General features: G+C 51.8%; 1 protein-coding gene across 2 annotated transcripts in view; it reads right to left on the bottom strand.

The window, feature by feature from the left end:
• Nucleotides 1-26,478, bottom strand: part of LOC126637336 (gamma-aminobutyric acid receptor subunit beta-4) — a 68,117-nt gene extending 41,639 nt beyond the window's left edge. Inside the window, exons 1-3 of one of the 2 annotated variants that reach the window (XM_050310515.1) lie at nucleotides 25,528-26,478; nucleotides 21,807-21,895; nucleotides 1,119-1,186 (exon numbers count right to left, since the gene is read on the bottom strand). In XM_050310515.1, the coding sequence (XP_050166472.1) occupies nucleotides 1,119-1,186; nucleotides 21,807-21,895; nucleotides 25,528-25,607 (237 nt within the window). In that variant the 5' untranslated portion in view covers nucleotides 25,608-26,478. The remainder of the gene's footprint in view (nucleotides 1-1,118; nucleotides 1,187-21,806; nucleotides 21,896-25,527) is intronic. The other variant, XM_050310514.1, reaches the window with a different exon arrangement.
• Nucleotides 26,479-27,172: the final 694 nt, after the last annotated feature.

Genomic DNA, 27,172 nt, shown 5'->3' with positions numbered 1-27,172 from the left:
TGGAGACAAAGCTCTGCAACCCAAATCTAGGGCTGTACCCCCTGTCCAGTGTCACCACCACTTGGACCGAGGTGCCACATGTCATGGAGACAATTAGAGTAACGAGGGCACGGCAGCAGAGAGTCAGGAAAAGAAACTGTTCCATACAGGAACCTGAAGGTCCACGGTTGGCTCTTCACCCAGGGTCACACCAACTTATGCATTCAGGGTTTTCCAGCAGTTTGGGAACAAAAACAACCAGTCAGAGTGTCTCACCTCCCCTCCTCCCCCCCATGCAACAGCAGAATAGTTGGTGGGCCAGGGAAGCAGGGCAGGAGAGTCCAGAAACAGCTAAATAGGACAGGAGCATTGGGAGACCAAGGTTTTAATTGACTTGAACAGCAAGAGCTCTAAACTGGCCCAGGATTCTCCTGCATGGGTCAGGAGCTGAGGAATGGGACAGCTGCTGTCAAGAGGTTCCCACCAGCCTTCCACTCCACTCAGCCTCTGGGAAAGGAGAGGAGTTTGGGGGAAAAGCCTCTGGACAGGAGGGAGAAAGGTAAGTTTAGGCAGTGACAGTACAATTCATGTCCTCTGCTGGGTGCTAAGAGCTTCTGAGACAGACAGCACAATCCTGGATGTGTACCCAAACCAGACCAAAGGCATCTACAAATTTAACCCAAACCATTTCTATCTAAGCAGATATTTTTGTTCTCAGTGGTATGAAAAGCTCCAGTCCATCAATGCCACCACATCTCCATTAGATGCCTCTCTTCCCAGCACAGATCTGCCAGGAAATGCCAAATTACCACCAGCAAACACAAAAAGCCACTGTTTTTCAACCTGACAGGGACAGGCTGACCATAAAGCCACCTTTGTGTCAACCAAAACGTACAATTCACATCTACTCTTTTAAGGTGTAAGCATTACTGAAGAGGTGGCTGTGCAACCAGCACACAAACTGAAGGATAGCAATTGCTCTGGGTAAGATGCCACTAGCTCCAGAGGTGCCAGCAGAGATCCAGATGGCTCCAAGGAGCCATTGCCTTGGAAGCAAATTTCAACCAGAAAATGGAAGAACAGCCTACCAGGCTTTTCAACCTCCCCCCAACTTCCCCTTTCTTTCTTTCCAAACTCACCATGTTGACTTCAGAGATCTGGTCAATGCTGGAGATATGGATGCTCATTCCCACTGTGACAGGGTTACCTGAAAAACAAACAGGCTGGTTGAGGACCACATTCAATCCCTCCCCTCTTATCTGCAATAAAACAATTGCCCAGAAATGTGTAGATATGATTTCTAAGCAGCCTCACGTTCCCTGAGTATCATGGACTTCAAGCTGCATGTGCTCAAATGATTAGATTTCTCTAACTCCCAGACTTACAGACTCACTCCTAGGAGTGGTGAAGCCTAAGCCTGATTCTTTAATTCCTGGAAGTTAATTACCCCCTAGTAACACAATTATCTCTGGTTATTCCAAATAATGCCTTCAGAGACCATCAGCAGGCTCCTAGTGGGCTTGCATAAGGTGTTGCTGATTGACCATACGAAGAGCACAGCAACCAAACCCGTGGAATCTGTGGGCAGGAAAGCCACTCCAGCTCACTGCTCCATCACTGTCAGTTGTCTGCCTGAAAATCCCACGGGAATTGTAACACCCAAGATACCACCAAGCACAGGAAACGGATCCATGAAGTGAAAAAACAGGACTTGTAACAGTGGCTTCTCAGAGCAGAGCCTGGATTAGAGAGCAGATCCCCCATTTCACCACGGGCACCAGGGCATGTGTCACCCCACATCCTCTCACTGTGGCAGACACCTGTGCACGAGTTTCCTGGGAAACTCAGATATTCCCTTCCCCAGTGACCAAGCTACCCACACAGCACAGTCAGTGCCCCTGACTGTTACATGCCAGGGGAGCTGGTGCAGAAACACCACGTCAGGGCAGTCCCAGACAGCCCCACTGCCTTCTCCTGCCCCAGTTCAGCAAGAGTGTGTTACTACATCCCACAAAGCTAGGAAGTCAGGGCACAAACAAGCCATGTCAGCCAATTCCTCCAGGACTGAGGGCATCCCAGCTTGATCCAGACTCACAGCCAGTTCTACCTGAGCCCCTCTGATCAGCAGCTCCCACAGCCAGGCAACAGGACAGCCCTTGTCAGTGGGATTTAAGCCACATAAAACAATCTGCAGGGAGATACACATCCACTACCCCAAAACCAGCAAGAAGCCTCCTGTAGCTGGAGTTTCTGGGTGCTGTCCGTCTCCTGTCAGGCTCACAGCCCCAAAGGCAGAGCACAAACCCAGTACCACCAGAAGAAAAGCCTCTCTCCTCACATGTGTAAGGTGGAAAGATCCCTTGCAATGCATTACTAGAAAGGGAACATCAAGCACTTGTGCCACTCAAGGTATTAACTCTTCCATGGACTCATTAATAGATCTAAGCACTGAAATATGTACAGATAATCATGAAATGGCTTAGAAAGTAATTAGGAGACTGGGGGAGAGGGGAGAACCACACAACTGGAAATGAAGTGATTTTTTAATTATGTGTTAGCAGAAGGAAGCAGTGTCATTAGGGGTGCCTTGTGATTGGGTTGTGCTGTTCACCGAGACCCTCCGCTGCAAATTAAGCGGCATTATCCTTTAATGGAATATGAACAACACTGAAAACATCAGAATCAACAACTGTAATTAGGCCCTGCTATGCAAATCTCCTTAAAGAGGCAGTGCTCTCCTCCAGCACGGCTCCCTGGCAGGGCTGCCCGAGGCAGGGGGGCTCAGGAGACCTCGTGGAGCCTCTGAAGATTCCCCACATGGACACACTCCCAGCCACATCTTGGCTGTACTTCTCCCTTCATCTTCCACGGGGGAACCAGGTGGGAAAATAACCAGGAGTCACACCAGGGAGAGAGGATTCTCCTGCATCCTCCTCTGTGCCAGAGGCTGACAGTGGCACGGCAAAGCTTTTAAGGAAGTCTCACTTTGATAGTTTGCTTTTTTTTTTTGCTGAAATCAGGGCCTTGTGATAGAAGCCATAGCAGGAGGAGGAAGTCATAGCTGCCCTGAGGATCTTGCAGACTAATTAGTTACAAGAGGAGAATCAGGGCCATGCACAGGGCTGCAGCAGAGGAGGGGAGAGGCCAGATCCCCACGCCAGACCCTTTCTGCCACGCAGTGTTGTTCCCTCCAAGAGCTGCCCTGCTGCCTGCTGAGCTTCCAGTGTGTCCCCACCAGCGCTTGTGTCACTGTGGCAGTGCTTCCCCTCCTTCCCTCGGTGCAAGAAGTGGTTCTTTCCTCTCTGCTGTGCCAGAGCCCCACTGAATCCTGCAGGCTGGGGGGTTATAGCAGGGGAGCTCTGACAGTGGGGATATACAAATATTTGTCAAACCCAGAGTCTATCCAATCTATTCTATCTGTCTAGACATTTGTGCTGTGTTCATCACCATGGTATCTGAGTGCCTGAGGTCATGCAGTGACTCAGTGGCAGAGCCATGGATAAGCTCCAGACCTCCCAGCTCCAAGAGGAAGGTTGGAGTGGAGAGATCAGCCCTGCTGCCCCCCTCCAGCCCGGGCTCAGCTGCACCCAGCTCCCATGCAGAGTCAGCAGCGCTCCCCTTGGCACTGCCAGGTCCTCTACATCCCATCTATCACACCAGTGAGAGGCTGCAGTGCCCACCTGCAACCCCTGGGATGTGTGCCCAGTAACCCACGGGCTTCTGAGTGCGACCATCATACAAACCCTCCAAAGATGAAGGCAGGCAAAGCCCTGCCTTTCCCAGACCTTAGCTCGATCACAGGGAAGCCATTTCACCTTCTCCAGCCCTGTTGTGACAAGACTGGCTTGCAGGGATTCAAGAGCATGGGCACAGCCATCAGGAAGAGCGTGTCCTGCCCTCCTCCTGCAGCCCGATGGAAAACCAGACCGGCTGGTGCCCAACACTCAGGCCTTAAGTAGTGCACAAAACAAACAAAGGACACCAGTTCTGCCAATGTTAATAGCTTCAGGCAGGAGGGACACGAAAGTAGGGTAGTTAAAATATGGGATAACGTCATCTGTGAGTTTGGCTGAGAAGGAAGAACTCTGCATTTGGGGATCCGAGATAAGGCAAAAGAGGTAAACCTGATAATAAAGGCCCATGGCTTTTCTCTGTGCCTTGCCAAGGGGTGCACAGAGCTAGACCTTCTGCCCTCAAAGCAAAGGCTTATGCCTGGAGAGGATTTGTAGGCAGGATCACGAGTGAGGGAATGTGAGAAGTTCTGCCACTTTTCCAGTGAACGGCACCCTCACATGTCCCCATTTCTCACCACCACTGGAGAAATCACCAACACTTTGTCCTGAAAGTAGTTTGATGCCTGTGAATAATGTACTCGAGAAGTTGGAAGGTAAGCACACAAAGGAGTTATAATAAAACCTGTCCTTTTTTTGCCACTGATACTTGTCAAATACAAAAACAGCCAAGGTAGAGAACAAGTTGTGCTAATATGCAATATTTTCCCAGCAACCAGTTATTACTTTCACATTTTATTTGATAATGCATAAAAGCCCCAGAACCTGGAGTCATGTTGCTACAGCAGTAGTTCTGATGGCACAACTGCAGAGGAAAAGTGTGTTTCCAAGCCTGTGTCTGCCTGCAGTACAGCCAGAGGTGAGGGCAGCCTGGATCAGGACATCTCCTCCAGATCTCAGCCTGGGATCTCACCTGCAGAGTGCTTTGAAGCATAAATTCAGTGTAATAGGGGGATGGTTATTCAGGCAACTGCCCTGAACTCAGGTCCAAGCTGCCCTCTCTTCACTCCTACCCAAAAAAGTTACATTAGAGCAAGCTTGGGTTCCTTTGTCATCAGGTCTCCAACTGCAATACAGACACGGCCAAAAAGACTCCAAACCAGTGGGCAGATGAACAGAAGTGACTTTATGATCCACTGAAGCCACACCATTTTATCACCTACAGCCAGTGCTTTGGGGAGCTTGTTCCTGCATGTGTGACCACGTGAACCTGGCAGTGCTGGCAGAGCCAAGGCACTTGCTAAGGGACAGGGATCACCCTTAAAACTACCCCTGAGTCCAAACTACACCAACAAAGGCACTAACAGGGTGTCAGAAATTTCCCAGCTCCCCTGAACAGTATCTTCCTGCGTTTCACTGCATTGAAGGCTTTTCCTAAATATCCAAACCAAATCTTCTCTGCAGTTTAAAATGCAGTTGAGTCTCATCATTCTCCCCCCCCTCCCCACTCCGTGATAGTGAAAGAATAAATCAATCATCCTTCCTTAACAACAGCTTTTATGTACTGAGAAACCATGACATCCCCCTCCCTCCCCCACCAATACTGTCTTGTCTAGATTAAATGCACCTGATTTCTTCAACCTCTCCTCAGAGGTCATGTTTTCTAAAGCTCTGACAATTAGTGCTGCTCTCCTCTGGCCTTTTGCCAATTTGCCTACATCTCTATTTTAAAGCCTGGTATCCAGAAACCAGCCAGTGAAGCAAAGATCACACGTCACCAGCACAGACAAAAGAGAAAAGCAACCTCCCCTGTGCAGAATCCTCCTGAAACCACAGAAGCTTCCCCAAACCCGCTGCACCCATCCTGGGAGCTGCTCCCTTTGTGTAGGAGGTTAGAGATGGTGAAGGGGCAGCTGAGCTATTGCCATTAGAGTGCATCACACATGCAGGAGGAGGGAGTACAGCCCTGTCTCTTTTGGACAAGAGGAAAAATTACTCGAGACAGCTTTGTGCATGAGCCTCAGCGTTCCCTGCTTGCACCCTGCCTGTGGCATCACCAGCCTCTGAGATCCCTGCAGCAGCGGGAAAGCTGCTTTAAGGTCTTCTGCTGAGTAAACAAAGCCAACCAGAGGGAAATTAGAGGCTTCAGTTACTAAACCTACATATAGAACAGGTCTGTGCCTCACCCTGCAATGGTAAATGCCCGTAGGCATAAAGAATCCATCCATGCAAAATGCTGTTCCTCAATCCCAGCCCTCCAGAAGCTGAAGGACAGCAATGGCACTAGAGCCCCAAAACAGCAAGCAGCCAGACAAGGGTGCCCTGCACTCTCTGGCAGAAGAGTTTCTGCACACACAGGGTGACAGGCACGAAGGGGGCAAGGTTAGCTGACACGAGGAGCTGTGGGGACTGCAGGCCCTACTTGCGTTTCCAGTGATCCCCCCACCAACCAGGACCTGCAGTTAGGACATTCTCCAGCTTGCCAAAGGCACTGCCTGCAGTTCCACTCCCAGGACTTTCCCACTTAGCCTCATCCCCACATTCCTGAACAACGGAGACACGTTCAGGATCCGCTCGCTCCTCCTGCGGAAAATGGTTTGCCCGCGTTGCTGCCTCTGCTTTGTTCCCAGCGCTGAACCTCGGGGCACCCTGGCTTTGTGTTTACAGCTGAAAACCACGGCCCACGTCACTGCTACGTGCAGCGAGGAGTTGGTTACACAAGGGCTGACAGACGTGGTTAGTTGGGAGGCGAGAGCTCCCAGGTAATCGGAGGTGCAGGAGGCGGCACATCCCGCACGGGGCTCGCCACTGCCCGCATGCAAACACACAAATCTCTTCATAAATCTCCCTCTGTCCCCTCCCCAAACACATACCCTTGAACCATCTTCACCTGATAGACTAATTGGTCCTGTGCCATAGCTTTTTTTTTTTAAACCCACCCAAAAGATAACTCAGAGGCCAGCCTGCTGCCAGGACACTTGGGTTTAACCAAACCCCAGTGCAGGGAGAGTGGAAGCACTCCTGGGGTTTCAGCATGCAGGAGGATTTCTAAGAGGAGTTCACAGATTGCTGTCTGCATAATAGGCTGTGCTCACAGATCTCGGGACTGAAGCTTTGCCACAGCAAGAAGAGAATGTCTAAAAGATGCCATCCCAGCAGGCTACACGAGCCAAAACACAAAGAAGTTTCCCCAACACTGATTTTCCTGTTCCTTTCCTTTTATTTTAGCTTATGTACAGCATCAAGCACAAACTCAGCTTAGTGTTAACATTGCTTGAGGAGCAAGGAAAGTTGACCGTGTATCATGAAAGCAGAAATGTTCTGGGAACCACTTTCATGCAGCATCTCTGATTTGCAGTGACATCTAGAAGCACGGAGTTCAGCAGGGTCCCTTAAGAACCTACTTAAACTTTTCCAGTAAAATCTAGTTTTAAATACCCATTTAACGCTTTCCAATCCTTTTCCCACTTATTTTTTTTTTGTCTCCACTCTCATTTCCATGATCTCTCCCCCAGCCACAGCCAGTGCTGTGCCCTTCTCTTGCCAGGCTCAGCACAACAGTCAGAAACATCAAACCCATTTGGAGGCTGTTACTGAAGCTCTACCCTTAATCCTCAGCAGGTCACCCCATGGCATCTCTTGGATTTAAAAGAGCCAAGCACACCATGGCATTATAATTTTGGGCACTCTTCTATACTACCAGAAAGAGAGGTGGTGTCGTGGCAAGTCAGCAAATACGACATTGCCTTCCCATCTGTGGTGGAACAGGGTGTATGAGGGAGTTGCCACTGCTGAGGTATCTCCTCCACATGAAGGATGGGCAGTATTTTGGAGCTGAAAGGCAGGGTCCTGGTCTCCAGGGTGTGTGGGGCTGTCAGTGCCTGCTCCTTCCCCATGAACCCACTGTTCTGCAGGGGCAGGAGGGGTCTCTACCACCACTAGCTCTCATGGAGATGGCAGCTAGTCTGCAAATAGGTCTAGTAAAAAGCAGTTTCTTCAGCATGACAGGTTTCCTACATCTTGCCATACTTGTTTTAGGGAGTGTTTGGTGCTTTTTACGTCCCTGAGCCCATGCACAGAACAAGACTCTGCCTGACCCGGGTATGCTTTCCACCCAACCACACCAGACCTGGCACAGTGTCACCTGTACAAGGAGGTTAAAAAGGGTTTTGGTCTCCCGGCAGCCTGGCAAGTCACCTCATCCAGTCAGAGGATTTGCAATATTCATTTAAGAAGGTGGAATGCTGGGGACTTCCCAAGAAAAAACACAAAGTTGGAGCGAGCTCTCACCAAGGTGGTGATATCAAAGACAGCATGTGTTGAACAGAACATCTAAGAGAGGGTACAACCACAGTAGTGGTTGGTTCTTCAGTGGGCTTTCAGGGTATCCAGCCACTGAACAAATCAAGGTTTCAGTAAGAGGCTTTTCTTCAAGCCAGCCACGAGGCCAGTCCTTCAGCGAGGAGCCGAGAGACACGGCACGTGCAGAGCAGGCAGAACTGACCCCCCTTCCTGCCAGCACTGCTGTCCTGTGGGGTCCCTGCAAACACTCAGGTCAGCCTGGACAGCACAGCCACAGCTCCAGCCTGCTGTCACATGAAGCTGTCCCCGGAGATCCCAACAGTCACATGGAATTTTCTCCATCAAGCTGTGCCTGCTCCTGAGCCGGGGCTGAGGGATCCTCCTGGAGGAACAATGCTTTCCCAGGGCAGATGGAGCACCCGCTCTGTGGCTGTTCCAGGGAAAGCAGAGAGTTAAGGAGCACAATCTGTGAGGCACAGTGGATTACCTAATCTATCTCATGGGTATTTTTAATGGATTAGTAGGTATTAGAGTGGGATACTGCAAATATCCCATGGAAATTTGGAAGTGAGAGAGAACAATCAACTGGCTGCAAAAACAGTGTAAGGGTTGTCCCAGAGGTATTGAAGGATTACAGAAGAAGCTAAATCAAGGTTGATTTTAAAAGATGTTGGTAGACAGCTATCCAAGCTGAATAAAAACAAGGTCTCAAATGTACAGGCTTAAAAATGGAACAAGAAAATAGACACCAACCCTTAAAGCATCTGTACTGCCAGTGCACCCAGCACACCAAAGCACCTGTACACACACACAGGGCTTCCAGCACTAAGAAAAATTACTGACTACTCAGAACATCATCTGTTCTTGGAAGAAGCCTAGGTCAATATTCAGGAGAGGGATTTTTAAAGCTGTTTCATCCTCAAGTGATGATGATGATAGTCCTCCAAAAGCCTTGGTGTTCTGCTTTTACAGCCCTCTCTGAGGAGCCAGCACTGGGAAACACTGCATTTCCCTGCCTTGGCACTGGACTAATCCTGGGAAAGCAGAGGCACTGAGCACCCCAGATCCCTTCAGCTCTTGCTCTCCCCCAACAGTAATAGCAGGAGGGCAGCAAGGCTTCCTGAGCAAGTGCATATCATAAACCAACACAAGCCAGGCATCTCCTCCCCAGCAGCAACGTGAAGCATCAGACCCACGCTGAGCAGCCACCCCCACATTGCTCCACCTGAGAAGACTTCCCTCCTACCTCTGTCAGGATCCTGGCAGGCAACTGCATCTCCCTGTGGGCTCTGCAGCTGGGGGGCACAGCTCTGCCTGCCTGGGGAGCTGTGCTGGGCTCAGGAATAGTCCAGTCCTCTCTGCTTTCACTCAGGCTCTCAGAGCTCACCTTTGGTCCATCTCTCATATCCAGCCAGGGCACTTTGCACTCCCAGAGCTGCCACTCTCCTGCAGCTGGGGCAGGCTCAGAAGCCTTTGGCACGCTGTCTCTCCTCACTTCCCAGCCCTCTTACCTTGCTTTTGAAAAGGGGTAGCCCTTCAGGAAGGATTGCACACAAAGCGCCTTGAATCCCCCACAGTTAAACATTCACAGGGTATTTAACCATGTCCCGACAGCCACACTCACCACAAGCCTTTGTGCAGGCAGCTGTCCCCTCCTGCCCCACCTCCAGCTCCCAGCTCAGACCAACCCCCCAGGACTCACCAACACCCTTTACAACGAAAAACACTCAGCTCCTGTACGAGTTCTGGTGCCACAATATCCACAAATGCATGCAGATTTTTAAGGTGGGTCAGGGAGGAACCCCAAGTGCTGGAAACCCCCAACACCCCCGGCAGCAGCTCAGGAGAGCAGCAACCTACCTGAGAAACCACAGCACCATCCATCCTCCTCACAGCCAAACAGCCCCCAAGGGCAAGGGTGGGGCTGCTATATAGGAGACATCCCCTCCCATCTCATCCCCCAGCATCCAACCACCGGGCTCCCCCCTCCACCCCCCTCACCTGGGGCTGTTGGAGTGTCCCCCAGGTGAGCCCATTTAGCAATTTTCCCTGCACACCAGCTGGCAGCTGTGGAAATGCCTCCCCTGGTGCCCATTGGTTGGTCTCACTTCTCACCTGCCCACCAGGGGCACAAAGGTCTGATGCCACAATATCCAGTACGGGACCTGTCTGGGAAAACACTCTCCCAGATCCTGAGCCATCTAATCCCCTTGGCTGAAAATGAGCTGAACCAAATTAATTTGGATGGGTTAACGCAAGCTCCTCTGTTCATATCAAATCCATTACCCTGTCTTGGAAGTATTTCTAACAACAACAAAATATCTGGACTTGTCATTTTTATCAAAGTGACAACAACAAGGTGTTTTCCCTCCCCCCTCCCGTGTTTTTTCAATTTTTTATGAATTAGTCACACCTCCTCATCACTGTTTACAGACTCTTGTCTTTAAAGGATACCACAGCATGTAATTCCTGGATTGAATCCAGTTGGACATGCCCAGCATGAGGGAAAAAAAACCACCAAAAGAAACAAAATGGCCAGGTTGTGACGTGCTAAACTTGCACAAATATTGAACTGAGGGCTGGGCCATCAGAGAGCAGCAGGGGACAGCCCTGCTGTGGCCACCCCTCCACGGGAGGATTCTCTGAGTGTGCTGGACATGGTGCTTCATCCCCCAGCCCAGTGCAAAGTCAGTGGCTGGGGTCTCCAAGGGAGAGAAGGTCACTCTGTTCTTGTTACTTCTCTCAAGTCCTTTCTGGAGATACTTTTTGTTTGTTTGTTTGTTCCCAGTGTCCAGTTTATCCTTCCCAATAAAGCCTTCTGTTAGAACCTTTGTCAGTGCCTCCCATCATCACCTCCCCACAACACACACTCAGTCCTTTCCTTACCCTGGGAAGGGCACGTGGCTCTCGGGCTGGGCTCAGAGCAGAGTTTTGGGGCTGCACAGTGCCCAAGGCTTATGCTCAGTGGCAATCAGGACAATTTACAGGGCGAGGAGTGAAAAAATGGAGTGAGTCAGGCCTGAAAATATCATGACATTCCCATTAAAATCATGAGTCTGCACTAGGACTCCTGAGAAGCAAAGCACACGCACAAACGAGCCTCTCCCTGTTAAACATGGGATTATAAATTTTCATCCCTTAGTTTTCTGAGGCTCTTGGACGTGCTTTGTTCAGGTTGTTCTGCCCTTTCTCCACAGTCTGAAGAAAGTAGAAATCTCATGAAATTCAGTGATGACCGAGAATTGCAAGAGTTCAGTAGGAAAAAGAATTCAAGTTTCTAAGTTGTTCACTTCTTAAAGACTGACCCCTGTGCCAGTGTTTCCGTTATTTCAGTAAGGATTGATTTGCAAAAATGTCCTGGAAATTCAGCAGGACAAAAGTTTGGTTTGCATTTTACCTGAGAAGCCCTTTATTAAGACATAAACCCAACTGCCATTTCTTCCCCACAATAATTGATTTCACCCAGGATGCAAGGATCAGTGGATCTTGCAGAGCTTTCACGTATATATTCATCTCCAGCAACTCATCAACAAAATAATCACACATTATTAACTGGAGTACTCACCAATTTATTTTTATTTTCTTCAAACACTAGCAAGTTGCTACTGTGCAAAGGGAAGAAAAACATGTAGGGGAACTTGTGATGAATGTTCTATTTTTGCTATGAAAGGAGGATAAGAAGAAGAATTCAGCCCATAGCCTACCCTCTCGCTCAGTTCCAAAAATTTCCTACCAAGATGAGACCCTTCTCCAGGGGGCAGGAGATTAGGCTTTCCTGGAGACCCTCCAGAACCTGGGCAGGCTCCTCTCCTGCTGTGACATCTTTGACACGTTCATCCACAGCGAATATATTCTCTGCCACATACCATACCTTAAAAAATATTCAGCCAGTGATCAAATCTGCAAAATTTCAGGTTTTTTGGGAAGGATATGGAGGAATGCCCTCCTGCTCCATCCACCAGAAGGGGAACTATTTGTGAACAGAATCAGCGCTCATTAATTAAGAGCCTTTCCTATGGCTGTACCCCTGCATTTCTCTGCAGCACAAAGTGGGCTCATCTGCCTTTTCCCTGGGGGATTTCACAGGGCACCACAGTCAAAGGGAAGGTCGTGGTTTGCTGACCAAGCAAGGGGCCAGAGTTGAAGGTCTGTTCTCACTAATAAGAGTAACAGGAGGCAGAACTCCCCAGTGCCATTCCTGGTGCTGCCGTGGGTTTTCACTCTCATCCCCAACGAGCTGCCCCCTCTTGGTGTCCCTGAGCTGTGACACGGCCCCAGTGGTGGCCCAACATCCCCCAGGGGGTGGGGAAGATCTGTTGGTCAACATTTGTAGAGCACAGGGGCCTTGCTGCTATCTGTCACACAGAGCCCACTCGAGAACAAATTATATTCATGCATAATCAACATCACACCCAGCTCAGCCCTGGTTTGAGAGCCCTTTTTGGACAGTGATGATGTCCAGAGCAGAGAGAGCACAGCTTGATTTCCAGAGCCCAGGCTGAGCTGGCGGAGCTGGCAGGTAGAAATATCTTGTTTTGACTGGTAAACTGAGCAAGTCTGACATGGAAACCACTGAGGGAGAATAAATATGGAACAACAAGATGTAATTTTACAGAGGCTCTTCTCCAACTGACACTGTACTCGGAGCCATCCCAGAGTTGAACTAAGAGGTCCTGGGGTCTGGGGAGGGAAATTCTGGACACGGTAGGTTTGGCTGAGGCTCGACCCTGTCACAAGCAGGGACATCTATAAGAGCACAATTACTTAACAGCACAATTCCTGCAGGACTGCAAAGCACAGGAAGGGGAGAGGGGGGAAATATCAGAGAAGAAAAAGAGTTTTTAGCTCTGACATAGAACCAAGGATAAATGCCAAAACCAGAAAAACAGCCTATAGGAACTGCGTGATCAGTGTTTCCCAAACCAGCCTGAAATTCATACCCTGCTCAAAGCAAACAGCAGCGCTCCCACATCCTGGGAGGAAGAGCTGGCTGAGAAGAGCTCTGCTGCCTTCCATTTAGTGGGAACAGGACCCATCCCTGGATCCTCACAATACCTGTTTATCTGAGCAATCTGTTCAGGCTGTGGAGCTCCACCATCCAGCATCTCTGTCTCTCACTTGTGTGGTGTCAATGCCTTTAATGAACCTTATGCCATCATTAAGCACATCCTTTGTCTTCTCCATGTTTCCAGTAATGCTTTACCAAGTGCATGAAATATCCAGACATAAAGAGACACTTGAAAACCTCCACCAAGGGCTCTCTGCAAGAATGGATCTTACAGACCAAAGAACCACCTTACATCCCTTCAGCTTATGCAGCAGTAGCCTCCAATTTTTTTTTTTTCTTTCAACCAGATTTAGGTAAGAAAAGTGACATGAACACAGAGAGTCTCCTTCACGTGGCAGTAAAACTACAGCATATTCCTTGGCTTTTATATTTTGTGTTGTATGGGTTAAAAATATTTTTCTGCCTTGCTGGGATACTGGGAGTCTTAAGAAATGAACAATGCAGGTGTGTAAAGCTGCTCTGATGAACAGCTCTAGGGTTCTGGAATGTATTTTGAGTAATCAGAAGGACTTCTACTAATGCATTTTACACTCTTTTTCTATTTTGCTCTCAGTGACAGTCCCTCGAAGGCAACTTTGCCAGCAGGAATAATCTCAGAAATGGTGAGTGTTATGTAGATGTTAGTCCAGGAGGAAGATGGGTCCAGGTGAGGTGGCAAACATCCTCCAGACTCACTATAAACAACCATCTGCTTTTGGGCAGTTAATTAATTAAGAGGTATTGGAATTATTCTACTGATCAGTAACTCGAGTGCGTTGCATTTTGTTGTAAAAAAAATCTACGCCTTAGAGTAGAGGCAAAATGACTGGAATAAACGCTTTGTGAAAGTGATGATGACATCTCCCCTTTAAGAGAGACAGATCTGAGAGCCCTTTGCTGGCCACAGTGCACTGCCAGGGACCAGTGCAGCAGTGCTGGAAAGCAGCTGTGTCAGGGCCTGAGCAGAGCTGCAGGCAGAGGCTGCACCAGCCAAGGGTGAGGAGGAAGGAGAAGGGCAAGCAGATGCAATTATGGGACACAGGCTTTGGCACCAGCACGGGAGCCGACACCTCCAGTGTTCCAGGGAAAGGATACCAAATCCAGGATACCAAATCCCACAAACAACGCCTGGCACTGCCAGGCACAGCTCTAGGGCAGGCACAGGGATTGCTCAGGAACCCAAGACCAGCTGGACTCTGGGCTGAGGCTCAGGGGAACTCCACTGCTGTCTGCAAAACACCACCCAAAAGTCCCTCTGCTGCTCTGTGCCAGAGATTCCTGTCTCTGAGGGAGGAGAGTAAGTGGGGCCACACGTGAATGCACAAATATGTGCAACATGCAGCCAGAGGTTCACAAGCTCAGTCACACTGGAGGAAGGTCTAATATTCTAAAATATCATTGCACTCAAAAAAAAAATTAAAAAAATAAAGTCACAAGAAAACAAAATGGATGGAAGTTTTCCTTGTTTGACAGAGGATGGATTTGCTCTGGGGATGAGGCAGGAGGGCAGTGCTGACAGGGGGGTCCCTGGGAGCCATGCAGTGAGTGAGGGGGAAGCCTCCAGGGAAGGAAAGATGTTTATGTGGCTGAGCTCTGTTCTCCAGGACTGGACATGTACAGGGGTTCCTGTGCAAGCCACCTAAACCTCCCAGGTAGCTGTGAACTCTGTGTGTCTCTCTCTTGGGGCACTGGGGCTGAATGCTCACAGCTGTGGCTGAAATCAGTAGGAGCTGTGCTCCAAACCTGCAGTGCCTGGCTACAGTGCTGCCCAGTATCCTGGAAAATCACCTTTGGAATGGGCACCCCTCAGCAGGGGAAACCTTTGACCTCTTGGAGGGGAGGTGTGAACATGTCCATGCTGTACTGGTGTGCTTGGAACAGTTATAAAAACAGCTGAGTCTGTGCTGTGAGCAGGTCTGAACACAGAGCTGTCGAGAAAACACGAGTCCAAGATGGTCTTTGACTGCTCAGTCCCAGGCTTTGCATCAGACAACCACCTCACTCCAGTCTGGCTCAGCCTGCCCCAGTCACCTGCCATGACCTTGGTCCCTGTGCCCCAGCCTGTCCCCTTCTTGAATGAAGGGAATGGGGCAGGTCAGCTCCGTGTGTAAATGGCATCTCTGGTGTGCTCTGTGAGGGTGCTCAGGTGCAAGGGACTCTCAGACCTTGCCCCCTGATGAACCCTCACAAGGGCACCAAATATAGATCCATGGAGAAACCCTAATTCTGGCTTTTATGAAGTCCTGCCTGTCTGACTTTACAGCCTCAAAGTCCTTTTCACAGCATGTATTCCCTATAAAAAGAGCAAAGTGAAAAAAATAGAAATTCCATCATGTGGCAATGTGTTAACATCCACATATGTCCCAAGAAGGACTGGATCCTTTCATTTCCTGCCACTTCAGTTAATGAAGTAAGACACAACAGCAGGAGGTTGTCATCTTCCTTCTGGATTAGCCCTAGAGAGGATGTGACCCATGGTCTGGAGCCAGGAGTCACAGAAATTGGGGGGAAGTGAGGGCTGCACAGCTGCAGCCACTTTGACTGACCAAGAACATCCTTCTTTTAATGCTCTCTTTTCAGGAAGTAAAGTGGGACTACTGGCAGCCCTGGTGGCATATCCACCTTTCCTTTGGCCTTGAGTGACACTGGGGTTTACAGACTTTCCAGACAGCTCCTGCCTCTCCTTCCTCAATTGACTCCTTTCCCCAGTCTGATCCATAATTGCCCCTCTGCTTTCAAATCCAGAGCTGCTCTTCTGCCCAGCCATGGCACAAGGGTGGAAGGGTGATATTTTCCACTGGAGTCAAGCTCTGTGAAGTGCAGCATTTCAGGTTAACTGTGTGTCCAGCTCTGGGCAATTCCTCCTGCAGGCAGGGAAAGGGCTGTCCCTGGTGGGATGAGAGCTTTCCTGCTAAGTCTCAATTCCCTGCCCCAAAAGAGTTGGCTCAAGGCATCTCAGAAGCAAAGGGGAAATTGAATCTGGCTGCTCTGAGGTTTAAACGTTTTTGCCACAGAAGAGGAGGGGAAGAGAGCTGGAGAGCTGAGAATTAAACCCTAGAAAGGCAGGTTTGCAGCTCCTGTGGTTCCCAGGACAGGCAGCCCAGGACCAGCACCCTCTTCCAGCCCCACACCCTGGTCCTCCTGCAGCAGAAATTTCTCAAATTTCTGAATCATTTTTCATAAAACTTCCCAGCCTCCCCATCAAAGATCCAGGCAAGGTAGCTGCATGGAAAAGGCACAGCCCTGAACGCAGTGGGAAGCAGGGACATTTTCGGGAAGCCTTGGACGTGCAATACCAGCAGCCTTCACTAGGTAAGAAACCAAACTCCCATTCCTGCCAGTACAGGACCATAAAGCCCAGCTGTTTCCCGGGCACACAGGGTTGGTGGGGCAGGTTTTGGCCCCCCCAGTGTCCTGCTGCCCCCGTACCAGCCGGCGTGGCCACTCTGCCTGCCAGCCCCTGAACCACTGATGATGCTTCACTGCAACACTTTATGCATCAGCAATCGTTTATTTTTACAGTTCTGGGTTTCAAGGGATGCTGTTACGCAGGGAGAGGCTGAGGGTTTCATCCCCAGGTCCAACTGAATTTGGAGTGGCCTTTCAAGAAGGGATGCTGGGGAACAAACAGGACATGGGGGTAGGGTGGGTCTCCCACAGGGTGGAGGAGGTGTGATGGAGCAGAGAGGAGCTGAGAGCAGCAGGGGCAGGGGACAGAAAGAAGGAAGGCCAAGATATTGCAGCTAAGGAGGGGTTGGAATGGCCAGGAGAGTGGTGAGACTGAGCAAGGGTGATGAGAGCTGGGAAGCCAAGGTCTGCAAATGATGCTGGAAAACCGTAAAGGGCCATCTGCTTGGAACTCTTGCAAAGTTTTGGGCTGGAAATGTTGCACCAGCAGAGAGCAGCTGAGTCACTGAGCTGATTTGGGATCTTCCTGCCATTCCTTCATTGCCTTCTCTACCCTGGGGCAATATGGTCTTCTTTTGCTTTCTTTTTCCTTTTTTCTTTTCTTTTTTTTTTTTTTTCTCCTATGGAACTAATGCTTCTCAAAGTGAGTGCCTAAGAGCACTTACAAGAACCAGCATGCTGCTCTGAAAGCTCCCTCTCTCCCCTTCCCATGGCCCTGCAATGCTTCCTAGACATTATCTGCAGCATTCCCTGCCCATCCAGTCCTAAATTGTGAGCATCCTGCTGGTCTTACTGTGGTGTAATTATTGTGATGTACAAATTGCCCCTGTACTGTCCATACCTCAAGCCAGGGCCAGCTGGATGGCACCCACCTGTGATTTGATCTCCCTGTGAGATACCTTGTCCTGTTCCAAAGACCATTTACTCTGCATTGTTGCTGATCCTGCAGTAGCAGGGCAGAGATTTCCCTCTTGGAGCCCTGGCCTGATCTTGCTCCTATCCTGAAAATCCCTCATCAAAGCAGTTCCAGATCCCTGTCACCATCCTGGCCAGACCCTTTAGACCTGCTCTGCCCTTTCAGTCCCAGGCCATCTCCGTGCTCAGCCCATGAGAAGTGGGCTCTGTGCTCCCTCCATGTCCCACCCTGACGCTGTCCCACCTCTCTCCAACGTGCTGCTCCAGGGATTAGGGACTGTGGCTGAGACATGAGAGGGGTCTGTCCAGGGCTGCCCAGGATGGAAGGTTTATCACCTGTTCCCCAAGGGCTGATGTACCTGGAGACCCTCCAACACCAGCCCCTCCACTTCACTCACCCCCGGGCTGCCTCCACCGTGCCAGGATGGCTTTCCAGAGGAGTTGCTCCCAGATTTTTCCATCAGCCCTGCACGGCTCCAGCTTTCCCCCTCTGTGTCCCCCCTGTTCAGCCCAGCTCCCCAGGTGAGCACAGAGCACTCTCTGCCACGGCACTACCCCTGAGAGCCGACCTGCTCGTGGGCCTAATGGGTTTCCAGGGGGGTGGGGGAGAGGGAGGAGAGCGAGTGGCTGATGCTTCTCAGCCACTCAGCTCGGCCCAGAGCTAACGAGGCATCTCAAAATTAAAAAGTGAACTGCAATCCCCAGCAGGCCTGTCCTCCTTTTGGCATTAGTCGGAGTTCTCTTTCTCTCTCTCAAAAAAAAAAGAGGACTGGGGAGCAGGGAGATGCGTTTGGAGCCGTGGAAGCACCACATCCTTGGAAGGGTGGGGGTGCTGGGACGAGGCAGACAGCCTTGGGGCTGCTGTGCCATGGGAGCACTGGCTCTTTCAGACAGGCTGTGAGATGCCAGCTCACCCTTGAGGTGCAGGGAGTGCAAATGGTACATGGGAACAGGCTCTTCCTGTGCCTTCACATCCAGAGATCCCTCCTGCTCTACACGGTTGTGTAGAGGACACACCCCAGGATGTGGAGGTGGCACCCTGCCCACAGGGACAGTGCAGGGTGATTGCCACTGGGCACTGATGTGGGAGGAGGATGACAAGAAGGAAACAACGCTGCTGGAGGAGGAAAACATGGGAAAAGCAAGCAGGGAAAGAGTGGAGAAGTGAGGAAGAGAGGGCTGCCTGGTTTATTGCTTCTGTGGATGGCATTTCTCCAGTGGGAATCCGTCTGGGAAGGACTGTTCTGTGCCCACAACTCTGGGGTGCCCAGCACTGGCTGCTCTGACCTTCCTGCCCCCAGTGGCCTCATCCTTGAGCCTCAGAGGGCTGAAGGCTCTGCCTTGTGGAGGTGCTCTCTGGAGCAGCTTAGCCTGGCTCACAGGCAGCTCAGTGGCAGCTGCTTTGCCCCACTCCACTCCTGCAGGCAGCTGCCTGTCCAGTCCCCTGTCACTGCTGGGCCAGCCCTGAGACAGCTCTGTGACATCCTCCAGGGCACATGGCTCCAAGCAGGACCTGCCACCCCTCTGAGATGCTGTCTTGGCCATTCACAGCTCACCTTGATGGGTTTTCCCAGGAGAGGAACACAAGTGGGTGGCTTGTACCCATTTTGCCCAGCTGGAAGGCAGAGGAGGGGTGGCAGGACAGTCCAGGTGGAGCACAAGGTGAGCTACAGGGCAGTGTCCTGGAGAACAGCCCAGTCCTCACTGTGGAACTGGAGTTCAGCCCTGAGAGGTACCAGGGCTACATAAACACACAGGTTCCAGGGCTTTACCCTGGATTAAAGAGTGTGCCTTTCCCATGGAATCATAGAATATCCTGAGTTGGAAGGGACCCACAAGGATCATTGAGACCAACTCCTGGTCCCACACAGGACAACCCAAGAATCCCACCATGTGCCTGAGAGTGTTGTCCAAATGCTCCTGGAGCTCTGGCAGCCTTGGGGCTGTGCCCAAACCCTGGGGAGCCTGTTCAGTGCCAACCACCTTCTGGGGGAAAAACCTTTCCTTAATATCCACCCCAAACCCACCCTGACTCCAAATCATGCTGTTCCTTTAGGTGCTATCGCTGTTCCAGCTGCACACAACGTACTGGGGGGAATTTCACCCTGTCCACAGTAGGACCATGGATGAACTGGAAGCCACACAGAGTCAGACACATCCTGACACGATCCCACCGGATTTCTCCTGGCAGTGGGTTTGGTGCAAAATCTCAGGGAACTGCTGAGCCCTGGGGACAGCAGTGGTACCAGGAAACATGCACCCCTTTCCCCTGGGCTTGTAGTGCCAATGATCTTCCAGGTTCATTTCTCAGCCCAGATATAAACACTGCAGGGGCAATTTTGCCCAGATAAGCTTGTCCTGAGGGGGAGCAGACATGCTGACAGCTTGGGCATTCCTGCACACCGAGCACCAAAGGCACAGTCACTGGTGCTCCCCACAAGGACTCTGCACTCATGAGCAAAGGGAAGGACAAGAAAGGGTGAAGGGCAGCAGCAAGGTGATGACAGGAAAGAGGGTTATCGTCGTATTTCTATTTCTTCGCTCGAGCAAGGGGAAATGCAATTTGTACCTCGGGAATTCAGGGTAAAATCAAATAAAACACGGTGGTTGCCCAAGCCCATCCATTCTGTAGTGCAGAAGGACGCAGTGGCTGCCGAGCCCAGGCTGAGCATCACCCGGATCCGGCAGGGTCAGCAGAGCCACCGCAGCCCTGCCCGGGCTGAAGGAGGGGCTGGTCCGTGTCCTGGGGGGCAGCTGGATGCCCTGGGGACCTGGCATCAGGGCAGACAGGATCTGAAACGGGCCTGGGCTGCTGGACCTCCAGCCCCACGGCTGCCCCTGCTCCCCCTCTGCCCTGTGCCTCTGCGGAGCCGGATCACCTACTGTTTTACTGTATCATAATCATCTCCGCGCCTTACAAAGATGGTTTTCTTCCAGTTTTATGTCATCTCCGCAGTTCTCCCCCTCATAAAATGTGACTGCACCAATTTCTGTGATCAGGGCCGGTCAGGTAACAGGGACACACTTCATGTTTCCCAGGCAGAGCTTTTAAATCAAATCCGTCCATACCCCATGCTCAAAGGAGAGAGGGGAGCGGGGGAACTCCTGTTTCCTTGCAGAATGCTGCAAGCCCCTCCAAAGTGACTCCCCACTGCACTGAGGTGACCTCCCAGATGCTTCTGAGCACTCTGGAGGGATGAGCATCATCCCCACCCCACAGCCCTCCCTGAGGCCAGGGTCCAGCAGCACCCAGTGGTGCCACCTGAAAGCCCCTGTCCCACCCCAGGACAGAACAAGGAGGCAAGGGCGGTGGGGATGGTGGATGTGGGGGTAAAGGGGTGGTGAATGAGTGGGGGAAGGTTTGGGTGAGGGGCAGGGACACCAGAGGTTTCAGGGTGAGATGGGTTCTCTCATGCAGTCATGGGAAACTGCAGTACACTGGGGTGACTTCAAAACCTGATGAAATCAGGGAGGATACTCCTCGGCTCCCATCCTCAAGGATCAGGCCTTTTGGGATAACACTCTTCCCTTGAATCACCATGTAATTGGCCCTGGCCTCCCTTCCCCTGGAGAACACAATCATGAATCTGTTTCCCATCAGTCATCTGGAGAGGGACATCTCGATCTGTACCTGTCCTCCTGCGGGCTGAACATCCCCCACCCCACACAGCTCCTCGTGAGGAGGAAATAACATGGCCAAGAAAAGACATAAAACAGCCAATCTTGGCAGGCTGAAGTCCTCCAAATCCCCCTCCCTGTGCAGTCAGCTGTGCTTCTCCACTGCCTGCTCCTCTCCAAGAAATGAACCTCAACTGGCTCTCAGCTGTGCCCAGGAGCACAACGGTACCCAAGGATTTTCCATGTTTCATCTCTACCAGGCACCTGCCATTGTCCTTTTCGATCATAGGACACAAGAGAGGAACTGCAGATCCTTGCACCTTCTACTGAATAGCCACCAGCTCCCCAGGGAATATTTTATCCCATATTGTTGCCGAGGAGGCAGCCTCACAGACCATGCATCAGCCCTGCCAGCAACCACCCCAACCCTCCACAGAGAAAAGAGCCAAAATATCTGGCATGGGGAACAGAAGTGGAGGAGGGATGACTTGTCTGTGATGGAGGAAAGCTTGGAGCAGAGGAAAAGCTGGGTGTATCTGTCCCAGCAAAAGAACCCCAGAAGGATCACACCACGGACAACCCACCTGTCTGCAGAAATGGTGACGGTGGAGGGAGAAGGGCCAGTGAGAGGAGAAGGGAAACCAGGAGGTGAGAAAGAAATGTGAGGGAGAAGGGAAGAAGGACGTGAGGGCAAGCAAACAGGAGAGGGTTGGAGCATTTCACGAGGTTGGTGTGTGCAGCCAGGCTGGCAGCACCGGCACACCACAGCCCCCGTGCTCTGCCCCCGGCAAGCAGCGTCACCATACCTCCAAAGTCAGGCCTGAGGCGGACATCATAGCCCTTCAGCAGTTTGTCCACAATCTCTTTCACCACAGAAATATTTCCAGTGGATGGGCTGAAAGACAAGAGAAGAGAGTTTCTGTCATCCCGTGTGCCACTGGCCGCTTGGGCAGGGGTCCTGGCCAGGCAGCAGCGCCGCAGCATCCTTCACACCCCGGGGCACCACAACCCCCCTGTGTGCTACAGACACCCCAGCCATGGGCACAGCCTCCCTGTTTTCTTTCTCACTTGTGTTTTCTGTCCTTGGCACAGCTCTCAGCCCCCAGCCTGCACACAAGCCCTGGCCGTGCTGGGTTCTTGCTCCTGGTCTCACACTGCACAGCACGGACTTGTCTTGCCCTGAGGTCCTCACTACACAAGGTCCCCACTGCACAAGTGCCCCCCAGCAGGCCCCCTGTGCCATCACACCCCCCAGGGCAACCTCTGCTTCTCACTGCATGCACGTGTTTCTTCATATTATTGAAGTAAAGGAGAAAACAACACTCCTTTTTTTCATACAGCCTCAACATAGGGCTGATCTTTCTGTCACTCAGCATCACCGTGACTTCTTAGCAACGCAGATCAAGAGGCAGAGACAGGGAGGGAGAGTCCATCTTTCCCTCTGTGTGCCAGAGCAGCAATCCTTTCCCTCCCAACCCTTCAAATTGCACACAGGGGGGGCAGCCGTCCTCCCTTACACCAATCCAGCCATTACAGCAGGAAGGGAGCTCTCTCTAAACCAGCCCAAGAGCCAAACTGAAACTGAAGGTGGCAAACCAGAAAGCAGGGGATGCTAAAAATATTGAACCTATTCAGTGCTGCGGGGTAAATAGGTTTTCTGCCTGAATACCCAGCCTCTGTGCCACCCTCATCTCCTGCTTTGCATGAGAATAGAGACCCTGCCGGTGACAACCGCTGCTCTTTGCAGTCACCCACCACAACAGCATGTCTCCCTGTCAACACCGCCTCCCACAGCCATCCCAGTCAAGCTGGAAAGCTGCACCATAAGCACTGCCTCTGCCAGCCAGCCCCGTGCCTCGCTGGGCACTGGGGTTTGGCTTGACATGTCCGTGTGTCTGCACACACACAGGCAGACAGACAGGCAGACAGGCGACGTGCTGTCCCCGCTGCATGGGGGATGTACAGACCCCCTGCCTGTGCACATGGACATGCAGGCACATGGAAGCACTGGAGCTCAAGGGTGCAGTTGAGGAAAGTGCACAGACCTGTGTGTGTGACCACATCCCAGTCAGGGACTGGAGGTGACTGGAGGTGACTGGAGGTGACAGTGTGTGCAGCCCTTGCTCCACTGGGACATGATGAGACACTGGGCTGTGCACACAATTTATGCAGAAGCACAGAAGTGGGCATTCGTGGGTGCCTGAGCCTGGGTTCCCAGGGGCCCAGGCTCTCCACAGAGGTGTGGGTGGAGGCATGTAGGATCACTGGGGCGTCAGTCTGGCAGTGTGTGTGTGCAGGGATTTCTCAACCGGACAGGGATGTGCAAATGTAGACAGCACACACTTCCCAGGCCCAGCTCTGCTGCATGGACAGACCACTGAGCACTTGTGCTGTGTCTGAGCTCTGTTTCTGAGCATGCACCTGAGCGTGGTACAGCTCTTCATGGCATTGTTTTAACCGCTGTGAAAAGGCCAGGGAGGTGCACACAGGTGGGCATCTTCACAACACCGTGTCTGGGCTTGTGAGGTCCACTTGCACCTGTGGATTTCCCTGCAGTATGTGAGGATTTGCAGCATGCTTATGTACTGTCACTGTGTGTTACTGACAGTGTGCACCAGCATTTGTTCCTCTCTCGAAGCCATTCCTACAGGTACATAGATTTCCATATTCATAGATTTCCATATTCATAATGTGGACACTATGTGTTTCTCAAGGGATTTAGACACTTCTGTTTAGTTTCCTACAAGGTATAAACTGAGGAAGCAGTGTTACCCCTTTAATACAGGCAGGGAAATTGAGGCAGAGACAGTAACCAGTGTGCCAGGGGCCCTGCAGAGTGGAAAGAGGGATATGACAGAGGTCTTTCCTCCTCGGCAACTACAAGCTGGCCTAGTGAGGGAATAAACTGGCATCATGGTTAAAGGCAAGGTCTTTTTCCTCTCAGTGCTCCTTTTGAAAAGCCCCGTTCCTCCTGCTGAACAGGCAAGTCGTGCGTTTGCCCAGCTGTGGGCGAGCAGCTGCATGCCAGAGCTATTCCTGGCAAATGTGGGTCTGCATCCGCTCGGGGAGCGCGCACATCCAGCCCGTGAACTGAATTCTGGAGTGCCGTGTCCCTGATTCCGTGTGGGTGGGCATGTGCTTCGCACAGATACCCGTACACTCGCAGCCCAGCATCTACATACATGCGCCCCGTGCTGCTGGCTGGGTGTGTGGGAGCAGCTGAAGGCATGTGCACACGGGAGAGTGTTTTGTGCCCGGGCCGTGCACGGCCAGACAGGCAGACTGTAGGTGACTCTCAGGTGATGAGCAGGTCTGAACACACACATGCAAAGGCAGGGGGTTTGCTGTGGGCATCACTCCGCACACATTTCCTGCCTGTGCATCCCCACACACAGTTGGGACCACGCATCATGAATGGTGTGGGCAAGGTGGGCGCTGCTCTGCGCATGTGCGTGTTTATAACTATGGGAACACAAATCTGGGCACCCACAGCCCTGCGAAGGCTGTGCAGGGACCTGCATGTGCGCCTTGGGGACGCGCTGCTCCGGGTGCAGGGCTGGGCGAGGAAATGCCACGGTAACCTGCCCATCCCCAGCTCCTCAGCAGCCTCGCTGCACGCCCGGCGTCAGCACCGAGGTACAAACCCACCTGCCCGCCCGTGCGAGGAGGGAGGGCGAGGAGGAGGAGGCAGCGCTACTCCTGTGTGCGTGTGAAAGCAGTGGATAAGCACCGTGTGGGAGCAAACAGGTGCGCTCCGTGTCCAGGCTGGCCGTGTGCCTGCCCCTCTGGCTGCCTGCACCACTCGCGGTGCTCGGGGCGCTCGGCAGGGACAGCCGCAGCTGGAGCGCGCAGGGCGCTCGGTGCCAGCGTTTTAGGGTGCCATGCAGAGCAGGGAGAGCGTGGCCGTGCCCTGTGCAGTGACACACACACGGATGAACGCGCACACGCGGGGATGGGTGGGCAGGGATGGCATGCCGTAAATCCGCGGCCGTGGGCATCGCCTGCGGAGCACCGCAGAGCCGGGGCCGTGGCACGGCCCGGCACGGCCGTGAGTGGGGCTGCGTGTGCGCTGCGTGTGTGCGGGCACAGGCACGGCAGAGCCAGCCCCGTGCCCGGCGCTGCCGCCGCTCCCACGGACACCATGTTCCCAGGAAAACGCTTCGCTTTGGCCATTTCCCCCCGGGCTGAGTCCGGGGGAAGGGGGGAACGCGCACACACACACACACACACTCACACACACACACACACACACACACACACACACACACGCACACACAGGAGCGCGCTGCAAGTGGGCTGCGAGGTGGGCTCGGTCTGCAGAGTGTGCTCCGCATCTCATGGATGAGCATCCCTCCTCCTCCCCCGAAAACGACATGGACCGGCAAATAACAATAGCGGGCAGCAGGGGAAGCAATCTGGGGAAAGAACGAACCCCTTCCCCTTTCGCACATACAGAAAACCCCGAACAGCACAAACAAATCCTGTGTCAGCCCCCCTGTCCCCGCAGCCTGGGATCGCAATCCTTACCTTTGCGCACAGCAGGCGAGACAAAGAGCTGCTAAAGCAGAGACAATTCCACTCAATCTGTCTGCCTGAAATGTCCACATTTCCACAAAGACGAAGGATGAAAAAAAAAATCTTTGGAGGGGAGGGGAAAGAAAGATGGATCTTCTGAAATCCCCCTCCAAAAAAAGGGGGGGAGGGAAAAAAGAAACCAACCCCCCCCCCAGTTAATGATTTCCTAGAGAAAAAGAATAATGGAAAAAAAATAAAAATGTGGGGGAAAAATATCCCCCCCCTCCTTCAGTGCCAGTCAAAGAATTCGTTTCTTCTTCCTTTCAGCATCCTCTCAACAAGAGACATCCTCTGGCAATGGAGAAAATCCCAAGAGAAAGCAAAATAAAATGCCCCAAAATGGGCTCAGCAAAACGTGGAATCGAATCTCACAGGTACGCAGAAGAAAAAGAAGAAGAAAAAAAAAAAAAAAAAAAAAAGAGGAAAAAAAAAAAAAGAAAAAAAACCCCCCACAACTCAGTGTCCCCTGAGCACTCCACTTGGATTATTTTTCCTCCTGCTCTTTTGCCATCCGGTTCTGCAGATGTTGCATGGCTCCTGCTACCCACCTTCAGAGAGGAGGAGGAGGAGAAAGAGCGTGTGTGTGTGTGTGTGTGTGCGTGTGCGAGGGAGGACGTGTGAGTTTTCTGGCGAGATGGTTTGATTCTGGATTTTACCTATTTGCTCCCCCTTCCTCTTTTATTTTCCGAGGGGGAAGGGGAAGCGACCCAGCCCCACCATGCCGTGATTTTATTTTAGGGGAACCTCAGGCTCGTCACTTGAGAGGTTTGGGGCTTTTGTGAAAGGGTTAAAAAGGAAAAAAAAAAAAGGGAAAGCAAATGCAACCCAGCAAATAAATAAATGCATATATGCATGTGTAGAAAATAAATAAATCCCTGTCTGTGGAAAGTGCTGCTCTCCGAGGGAGGGCTGGATGTCTCCCTAGTGCTGTTGCCGCAGCTCCTGTGGAGTTTTGCTGCTCATTGCAAAGTCACAAGAGGAGGGGAGGAGAGAGAGAGAGTTTGTGGTTGGGGAGGGGGACTCTCCGGACAAATTGGGATCCTGACGTCATGGCTGACAACATTAACCCCTGCTGGCTTGCAGAGGGGATGGATGAGGGTTTTGGGTTGCTCTTTGGTGTTTTGCTCTTATTTTTTTCCCCCTGGGGAGGTGGGAGCAGGGAAGATGGTGGGAGAGGTGACGGCATTTTGGCAAGCAGGGGGATGCACCTGGACAAGAGTGGCTGGGCTGTAAGTGCTGGTGGGTGCTGTGGTTGCCTGAAACAGTGTGATCAGCAAAGGTTGAGCTCCCTCCTTCAGCCACAGAGATGAGAAATAAGGGGATTTACTGAGACTGTCTCCATGCCATGGGGCAGAATGGCCTGGGGCCTCCTCCTGGGGAAGATCTGAAGACTGTGGTGGGGCAGAAGACTTCCCCAGGCCAGGGAAGCCCAGTTCAGCAGGGATGCTCAGCTCTCCCTGAAGGGTGCTGTGTTATGCATACAATAGAGTTTGTGGGAAACAGGAGCTTGAACTTCCAGAGATGCTGTTGAGGATCAGCTCCTGGTGCTGTGTCTTTGACTGCTGAAATGGAAACAGCCACTGAGGTTGTCACAGTG

Source organism: Myiozetetes cayanensis, unplaced genomic scaffold (genome assembly GCF_022539395.1).
Source record: "Myiozetetes cayanensis isolate MyiCay16 unplaced genomic scaffold, myiCay2020 scf15, whole genome shotgun sequence".
Classification (NCBI taxonomy): domain Eukaryota; kingdom Metazoa; phylum Chordata; class Aves; order Passeriformes; family Tyrannidae; genus Myiozetetes; species Myiozetetes cayanensis.
This window is presented reverse-complemented; position numbering and strand designations above follow the sequence as displayed.